The sequence below is a fragment of the Cynara cardunculus genome (genome assembly GCF_001531365.2).
Source record: "Cynara cardunculus var. scolymus isolate 2C chromosome LG 9, CcrdV1, whole genome shotgun sequence".
In the NCBI taxonomy this organism is placed as follows: domain Eukaryota; kingdom Viridiplantae; phylum Streptophyta; class Magnoliopsida; order Asterales; family Asteraceae; genus Cynara; species Cynara cardunculus.
The window spans coordinates 14848779-14858824 of NC_037536.1; the positions used below are offsets into that span (position 1 = coordinate 14848779).

The 10046-nt window shown below is 34.1% G+C and overlaps 1 protein-coding gene across 1 annotated transcript; it reads left to right on the plus strand.

Moving 5' to 3' along the window:
- Positions 1 to 369: 369 nt before the first annotated feature.
- LOC112518694 (magnesium transporter MRS2-I-like) lies at positions 370 to 8960 on the plus strand. Its single transcript, XM_025126478.1, has 11 exons — positions 370 to 773; positions 871 to 900; positions 1132 to 1285; positions 2132 to 2253; positions 3213 to 3287; positions 4446 to 4667; positions 4740 to 4784; positions 4989 to 5033; positions 6212 to 6241; positions 6350 to 6469; positions 8694 to 8960. The coding sequence occupies exons 1-11, from the start codon at positions 522 to 524 to the stop codon at positions 8778 to 8780; spliced, it is 1182 nt and encodes a 393-aa protein (XP_024982246.1). The 5' UTR covers positions 370 to 521; the 3' UTR covers positions 8781 to 8960.
- Positions 8961 to 10046: the final 1086 nt, after the last annotated feature.

Consider the following 10046-nt stretch of genomic DNA (forward strand, 5'->3'; position numbering starts at 1 on the left):
GTTGGTATAATCATAGGGTTGATTCCAGGTGTACACAAAAATTGTAGCCACTGAGTTTACTAAGACTAATTTTTTGTAGTCATAATTTACTGAGATTAGTCCAGGCGTAGGCTGCGACACCCTTCCACACACTATATAATTACAGGGACCATTTGGTTTGTTCACATAGTCAAAGTACCAAAACTGAAACTTTCAAACAGAAACAAATTGTAAATATTTTAAATTTCATTTTGACCCTCCAACTTATTGTTGTTTTGCAATTGTAAACATCATAAAATATCACGCATTCGAGCCATTTTACCGGCCATTCGCCCACTCACTCGACAATGTACTGCAAATCTCCACCAATGGAACCCACAAATTCCCATGATAAGAACCCTAATTTTACCTCTCAAATCCCTTATCTTTCCCATTGGGAATACCCATTTCACTCTTTTAACTGTACTCGCATCATTACACCTTTTTATTTCAAAAAATTGCACCAATTTGTACTGATTTCAATTGGGATTTTCAGTAAAAGGATGGGTGGAGAAGCGATAGTTGTTCCATTGGATTCGTTATCTCAACCAGCTTCTTTGATTAAGAAAACCGCTGTTTCTCGGAGCTGGATTTCGGTTGATCCTACTGGACAGAGCACAATTTTGGATTTGGATAAATACGGTATCATGAAACGAGTATCGATTCACGCTAGAGATCTGAGGATTCTCGATCCATTGTTATCGTATCCATCTGCGATTTTAGGCAGAGAAAAAGCAATTGTTCTTAATTTGGAGGTTCATAGCTTCAATCTCTTCGATTCTGTTGTTTATTTGTTCGAATTTCTAGTTGTTCTTGTTGTTTTTTAACTTGGTTTCATTATTGGATTTGTAGCATATCAAGGCAATCATTACAACTGAAGAGGTATCTAACTATGTAGAGCAATTTTGAATTTGAATAGTGATAGATTTGGTCAGATTGAATGGTTTCTATTTTTGAACAAGATGATATCATGTTAATTGTCTCGTAAATAGTTGCTTTACTCTTTGGGGTAGAGGTAGGTCTAGGTACATCTCACCCGTTCGGACCGCTTTCAAGTGAGATATACTGGGTTTGTTTTGTTTGATTTACGATATGATGTTGATTGGTACGTAGGTATTGCTCCGTGATCCGCTTGATGATAACGTTATCCCCATTGTTGAAGAGCTTCAAAGAAGGTTGCCTTCGGTTAATGTCAACTTTACAGGCCATGGAGAAGATGAAGACGGCAATGGGGTTCAAAGCGAGGCTCAAACGAGCGAATCAAATGGTATTACTACTTCTGTCTCAAAATAAGTGTTTGTGTTTCTATTTATGTTTGGTTTATGTGAAAACAATTGTCAACTTCCAAAAGTAACGTCCCGTTTGGTTTGTAGGATTGGATGGGTTTTGGTATTCAATTCCATTCCAATCTCATGTTTGGTTTGAGGAATTGCATGGATTTGAAATCTCAGGATTTTATTGAAATCTCGGGATTTTATTGAAATCCCATGGGATAGTCGGTATTTCACGGGATTTTGTATGATTTGTTTGTAATAATGTTTTGAAAATACGTTAAAAACACTTGTTTTGTAATAATAACTGATAAAAAAATAATTTAACTATTTTTATAATTTTTTATTAAAATTATTTATAAATAATGAAATTTAATTTCATGCCAAATCCTACAAACAAAATACACGAAAGATTCCAAATTCTTGTAATTCCAAATACTCCAGATTCCAAATCCCTCCATAAAATCCAAATCTCTAAAAAACATTTCGTCAAACCAAACATTTTTTAAGTGTGTATTTTCTAATTCTACCGGTAATTATGAGATAAAGAAAATTCATTACTATTTTATGTTATTAAGGGTAAAATTATCATTTAGTTAATTAAAAAGTATAATAATTGTGTGCCTTCTTCATTGTGGATATTTATTTTTCAGATGGATAGAATGTATAATATGCATTTTGTTGCCCCTAGGGGTAACACAATTGGTTTTGCATTGGATTACTTGCACAAACAATCATATTGTTCTCATTAGTTTCTTGGGTTTTGAATTGGATGTTTAATGTTTCTAAGTATCTTATTAATGTTGTAATCTAACTAAAGATTTTGGTGTAAACGAATGTAGAATTCCCGTTTGAATTCCGGGCTCTTGAAGTTGCACTAGAAGGTATTTGTAGTTTTCTTGACGCACGCACAAGAGAATTGGAAACCGCTGCTTACCCTGCTTTGGATGAGTTGACCTCGAAGGTGAGTTCTTGATCTATCCGAGTATTCGTATGACAAATATTGTGACGGATATGTGGAACCCCTTTGAATGTTTCTATAAAAATAGTGCTTATAGAGAGAGGGTCTCGTGTTCTCGTAAAATGGAGGTGTTCTCATTTGAACATATATATATATATAAAAGTTTATTACCCGTGTGGGATCCCAACAAATGAATAAAGATCTCTTATCCCCACATTTCATGTCCCCGTCCACCAATTAGAACACATCTTCTCATAATAAAGATATGGATTAAATAAATTTATATCAAATAAAGTAATTATGTTTCTTTATTGGTGACAAAGGATCTTTATTTTCAACAAATATATCACTATTATGTGAAGCTTAAGATGATTACACCCGTTTTGAGGTAGGCCAGTTGGTTCTTATCGTTTATAGATGTAGTATACTCCAACTCTGATACCATCTAGGAGGGTTGGGGTCTCGTTAGATCAGTCTGTGTTCGTGACACTTGTGAAGAAATACACTAAAGGCTTCAAAGCAAAAACACTGTGAAGGTACAAAAACAAACTTCTATAATGTTTTTGCCACGAAGGTTTGGTGTTTTTGTACCTTCACAATGTTATATTGTGAAGGTTTTGTGTTGTTTTGTGCTTTTACGGGACTCACGAAAACAGACTGGTCTCACATGATCTATAGGATATGTGAAACCATTGGGATTCCAACTGTACAACATTTGTGACCTTAAAGAAAAGTTTGTTGCATTTATTCTTTAAGATGACAATTGTAGCATTTCAGATAAAAAAGCTTCAACATTTTCAAGATAATTACGAGGGAAGAACATAAATGCACGGATAGTCGAAAAAAGTTGGTTAACCATGCCATTAATTATTCTTGTCGATTTTTCGTGCAGTTTATTGATGTCCGTTTTTGGGGTTGTTTGATCTTTCTATCAAAGTGAATCAAGTGCATATTATGTGCAGATAAGCAGCCGTAACCTGGATAGAGTGCGTAAGCTCAAGAGTGCGATGACAAGATTGACCAATCGGGTTCAAAAAGTACACTTTTTTTTTCCCTTCCTCTACCTCATTTCTGATTTCTTCAAAGAACCCTTATATAGATAGCGGGTTCCTACATGTATACATGTTTGATGGTCCGTGTCTAGCTGATGTGAATTTTAACACGTCCCTGCAAATGGAGGTTAGATAGTGCCCCAAAGAACGTAGGGGAAAAAGCTTGTCTAGTATGTGTTTGGTACATTAGACATGACATAACAAAAACTTGTTGTCTCACGTATGACGCTACATTTAGACCGGCACAAGACAAAACTATGTGGGACACCATTTTACTATTAAAAAACGAAGCTATGGGTATTTCTTTTACTCAATCATCATTGGTCTGTTGGTTAGTTCTTCTGTTTTTGTATGTGAGGTACCATGTTCGAGTCATTTGTCCTAATTCTTTTTAGAAATATAATAAACCTTAGATTAAAAGCTAAAAACTAAGAAATGTTACAAATGATATTCCAACTTACGCTTAGAAGGGGAGAAAAGATCATGTAAACCAACTTTACCAAGAGAAACTTGTGTAATTATTATAGTTTCAAAGAATAGACGATTACACCCAACAAAATAATTAAATGACATATTTCACAACCCTAAAGACTTATACACTCCGTACCCACCATAGTAGGTCCTCCCCCTGTGTGGACAAAAAATGCCACCAGAATAGATGGAACAAAAATCAATGAGATGTGACGAAGTTGGTAAATTACTAAATCGTCCATGTCAAATTAAAACCCTAGAACCTTTTATAGTTCTTTTGCATGTCTATCTCACTCTGAACGTCTAGTCCTATACAATGCAGTCTTGTCCTATCCTGTCAAGTCATGTGTTGCTAGACCCCAGCTCTCCTCTCTGATACTGTGTTTGAATATGTGAAAACCGTCATTCTCTCTAAAATAAAGCATTATAAGATGTCATTTTTGATCATTTTACATTTTTCATCTAGTTTATCAGCTAGTTTTTGTGATACATATTCAGCCACCAGCTAGCTTGCCAAAAATAGTCTAAGTGAGAGGGGAAGTTCCTAAATATATAAAATTTGATGATTTGTATCTAGCCAACATAGTAACCAACAGACATTCATATTGAATGCTATTTTAGTACTGGTGCCTAAACCGATGGTATTCACATCGAGATTTTCGATCATTTTAGGTAAGAGATGAGCTTGAACAACTACTCGACGACGACGATGACATGGCAGACCTCTATTTGTCGAGGAAATTGTCGTTTGCTTCTTCCGCCAGCAGTGATATCGACGGTGCTTGGTCCCCTCCATCTCCTACAATAGAGTCGAAGATATCGAGAGCAAGCCGGGCAACGCCGTTTTCCATCCATGGCGAAAATGACGTTGAGGAACTAGAAATGTTGCTCGAGGTCCGTCACAAAACCTACATGTTTATTTCGCCTTTCGGTAACATGTTTTAATCGATTTCATTTTTTTCGTAGGCTTACTTCATGCAAATTGAAGCTACGTCAAATAAACTGACCACGGTTAGTGGAAGTAGGCCAACATTTTTATTGGAAAATCGGGGGTTTTCAAGTCCACGGGGAGCAAATCGAGAAGTCCTTCGAAAGATCGGGCTTCCCGGAGAATTTTGTGTCTTTCTGCCAAACTGTTTATTAATCTTTCAATACAATTTAGCTTCGGATAACGAATTAAATTGAATACGTTTTTTTTTTTTTTTGTGTTGGCAGCTTCGTGAGTACATCGATGATACAGAGGATTACATTAATATTCAGGTAACCGCGTATCGCATTTCTGTAGAGTAGCGTACTTTAACTTGATTCTTATTGTAGGTAACGTACTTTCAAAACTTTCATTTTGGTACTTAATATGTAAAGTTTTATACATTTAAGTACCCGGGTAACCGGTTGAAGCATTAACCGGTTATCATGCTGATATGGCGAGTGATGTGGTATCCAACTCGGTATTATTTGTTGACGTGATTAGTGACATGATTTTTTTTTAATCTAGATTAGTCTTTTTTCTTATCTAAAATTAGTCTTCAATCGGTTACTCGGGTACTTAAATGTTTAAAATTTTACATCTTAGGTACCAAAATGGAAGTTTTGAAAGTACGTTACCCAAAATAGGAATCAAGTTAAAGTACGATATTTTTTTTATGCAATTTGCTCTTTACATTCAATTTCAATAGATTCTTTATTTAGAAATTACAATATTAATTATATTATTCAAATATTTTATAAATTTAATAAAATATTATTTGTCTTTCCTAAACATTTAATATCAAGGTTTTTTATTGGTGAAAATATAATTATTATTTGGGAAATCGACCAAAATAAACCGATTTTCCTAACCAAATTCACTTTTTAGCCACTTTTGAAACGTAACTCGCATTTTACCCGTAGTTTACGTAGATATTTCATATATTTGCATAAAGTCTATTTTCAGATTAAAAAAATTTCTTTATGCAAATATGTATCCTTACGTAAACTCTAGTTAAAATGGGAATTCAATTGAAAAAATGGCTAACAAGTGAATTTGATTGAAGTGATTTGACACTTTTGATGAGTTTTCCTTATTATTTCTCTCATAGTTTTTGAGGAATTTTTTGTGGGTAAATTGCATTAAAAAGTAACTTACTTTAACTTCATTTCTATTTTAAGTAACATATTCTCAAAACTTTTATTTTGGTATCTAAGATGTAAAACTTTAAACATTTAAGTGTCTCAGTAACATGTTGAAGCATTAACCGGTTATCATGCTGATGTGGTATCCAACTCAGTATTATTTGCTGACATAGTTAGTGACATGTCTTTTTTAATCTAAAATTAATCTTTTTTTTAATCTAAAATTAGTTTTCATCTAAATAGTTAAATGTTTAAAACTTTACATCTTAATTATCAAAATGTAACATAACCATAACAGTTTGAGATTTTGTTTCATTTTAACGCAGTTAGATAATCATCGAAATCAGCTGATTCAGGTAAATATGATCATGCTATTGTTATTTAATTATTTATTTTAAAAAATAATAATAAGGATTTTTTATAATTATTTATTTATTTATTTATTTATTATTGGTTGATTACAGTTGGAACTGTTCCTACTATCTGGGACAGTCTCATTGTCTGTTTACTCATTGGTGGCTGCTATATTTGGTATGAACATTCCATACCCATGGAATAACAACCATGGCTATGTTTTCAAATGGGTATGTCTCTTTCTTTCATTTTATATCTGATATTCATGGAAACAGTCATTTTATTTTTTGATACGTTGGAGTCGGGACGATATAAAAAATGACAGAACAAAAACTTGTGTCCAGCAGTTGTCATGACAAATAGATTGGGACATAAGAGGACTGTACATTTTTGTTATGCCAAAACAGTTGGAACAAAAATCTGACCAGGATTGGTAAATTATTGAATTACTCATGTCAAATTAAAATATTCCACAAAACTATTTCATCGCCTAAACCCTATCTTGAGAGACGGACCTACTTGAGGATGAAGCATGGCCCCACCGCTTCACCATAATGTTTCGTTGTTGCCCTTGTATTTAGGAGTTGTTTGGTTGGTTTTTCATTGAAGTCTTGTATGGATAAAACTGTCTGTGTGGGTTAATCTCTTTGTATAGATTAGGAAGATTTTTGTTTGGAGAGTTTTTCATAGATGAAATGGGCATGTTTTTAATTAAGAATGACAGGCTTGTAAAGAATTTGACTTTCTGTATAAAGTTCGTCCCTAGAAGCTTACTAAGATTTTTGATGCCCTGTACGGAAACAATAAAAAATGCCCCTAAGCCTATTTTTCAAGCTAAGTATCTCATCCCGATGTTGAATTTTATTAATTATAATTAGAAATATACGATGGAGGGGGCATAAAAACCAAAACCCCGAATACAAAATATAAAATGATAAATTTTGGATTAAGATCGTGCTTCCTTCTTTTCCAGTTTTCCCTTTTTCAAAATTGAAATTAGCAAAATAGAAACTTTATTTCAATATATGGAACTTAAAAAGACAAGGAAAACCATAATTAGTTTTTAACTAAAATAGTAAATTACATCCAAACTTGTTGTCATAGTAAACAAATTGTAAAACTTAAAAGTTACAGGTCTAACGACTAAAGACTAAACGCTTATCTTTTAGCAGCTTAATAAGTTTAATGGAACTAACGGCTTATTCACTCAACTATGCATGACTGTTTCGTAGTGGCTTAATGATATAGAAAGTAACTTATCCAGTAAGCTTCTAGGGGGAGCTTTATATAGAAAGCCACATTTTTTTTCCAAACATGTCCCTTCCAACTAAAAAAATGCTTCTTACATCTGCGAAAAAACTCTCCGAAACAAAAACTCTTCCAACTTATACAAACAAATTAATTCATACAGACAACTTTATACAAACAAAAACTTTTCCAACTTTCGAACATCTTCCAACGATGTGCATTTAGTATTCATCATTACTAGGCCTTGAGCCTGTTTTTATAATCAAAAGTTCAGTTGTCCAATTCTAAAATTATTAAACTCAAAACTAGTAATAAATGACAATTTGATGCCCCTTTAGGCTTTCTGTGCGGCCGCACGTGGCTAGGGCCGACCCTGTGAATAAGCCGGTTTTTATATCATTAAGCCACCATCAAACAGTCATGTATAGCTAACCGAATAAAAACTCATTATACTGCTAACAAACAATCCCTTAATAAAATTACATTTATGATAGGAATTTAGGCTAATTAAGTTGGTATATAGAGCTTGATTAAGCCATCATTTCAATGGAGAGTAGGGCTGGGATCTTGTTGGTGTCAAAATACTTGTTTTTTTAGCTATTAATTGGGTTTATTTGTGATAGATTTTATTTTAAAAAGACGAATTGCATAAAAAAGTAACGTATTTTAATTTGATTCTTATTTTGGGTAATGTACTTTCAAAACTTCCATTTTGGTACCTAAGATGTAAAGTTTTAAACATTTAAGTACTCGGGTAACCGGCAAATTTTAGATTAAAAAAAATTCATGTCACTAACCACGTCAGCAAATAATACTAACATGGATATCACATCATTCGCCACATCAGCATGATAACCGGTTAATGCTTCAACCGGTTACCAGGGTACTTGAATGTTTAAAACTTTATATTTTAGGTACCAAAATGGAAGTATTGAAAGTATGTTATCCAAAAAAAGGAATCAAGTTAAACTCGGACACTTTCCTCGGGAATACGAGCAACTAACCAATTGAATCTTAGAAGTTGAACAAAATAACCAATCTCGGTCCACCCATTTCAGTCATGTCTGTATACCAAACACACCTTAAAAGTAGATGTTAATTTTGTATACATTTCAACCCTCAAAATTTACCTTCAATTAAGATATACCGAATTTGTTTGTTTTGATAGCCATGGATTAATTAATGGTGGTTGGTTGTTCATTTCAGGTGGTGGTTTTTGCTGCAATAGTGAGTGGTTCAGTGTTCATGTCAATAATGACTTATTCAAGACACAAAGGTCTTGTGGGATCATGAGATCCAAATGCATTAGCTCATTGTACTCTATGCATTGATGGGGTTGTACCTTTGCTAGAATAAGAAGTTGTTAGGCCCAAAATATGTTGTATCCGAGATTACCGAGAATGAAGACGAGAGTGAAGAATGAAGAGGTCAAAGCTTCCAAGTCAAAATCAAAATAGTCAATAATTCATGTAAAGTAAAAGTGCGTTTGTTTTTTTTTTGAATTAAGTGCTTAATTCATCTGATTAGATCTGATTTATTTAGAGGTAAAATAGACTCTGAAAACCTCTTAACGCGTCCGCTCTCGCCTTCGCCATATGCAGTACGCTCCCTCTCCATCTCTCTCTCGCCTTCGCCGTCGACAGTACACTCCCACGCTCCCTCTCCATCTCTCGCTCCCTTCGCCCCTCTCCATCTCGATACTCGCCTGCGTACTCTCCACCTCACAGGATTGCTCTCGATTTCAGTGAGTTCTCGATTGATCTCCATCGCTGCGCCTACCGTCTTCAAGGTATCCATCTCTCGATTTAAGGTATCCATCTCGATCTCTCAAGCTCTCGATTTTCAAATCCTGTAAGGGGTTTTTGTATTATTTCTGTCTTGGGGTTAATTTCTTGTAGTTTTTCTATCAAAGAACTCTTGATTAGAAACCCTATCCTCATACTCTGCAACAACAAAACAAAAAAAACAACCCCTGTAAACAAGAAAATTCAGTCAAAATGGATAAGGAGAATAACCATAGATTAGTTTTCAACCTGAATTAGGCTTCATTTTCAAAAATTGTTTCTCATCGTAGCACTGAATAAGTTTAACATAGTACCCATTTTCTTGAGAAATTATAAACTTCATATCCCCTGTAATCCAAAAAAGAGCAGCATATGTAACACAATGACATAATATATATTATTAAATATCATTTACCCATGAAAACCAATTATTTCATGTATGCAGGGAGGTGAATAACCCAAAATATTCATGATATCATGCATTTTCATAGTGAATGTTATGCATTTTCATCACGAATAATGCGAATAGTTGGTTCTTAGTTGCCACTTTCCAAGTATTGTCCATCTAATAGTGTGAAGATTTGTGCAATCTGCAATGGAGCTCCACACCCATAACAGCTATAAGTTGATGTAGCAGCTTTCAAAAACCCACCTTATTTTGATAGTTGTTAATGGTTGAGCCACTAGCAACCATCTATTGTTGGCGAGCCCTTATTTTGATAGTTGTTCCAATGCATTACCATCTAAAAGGGATCCAGGCTTGGAAGTTTCATAT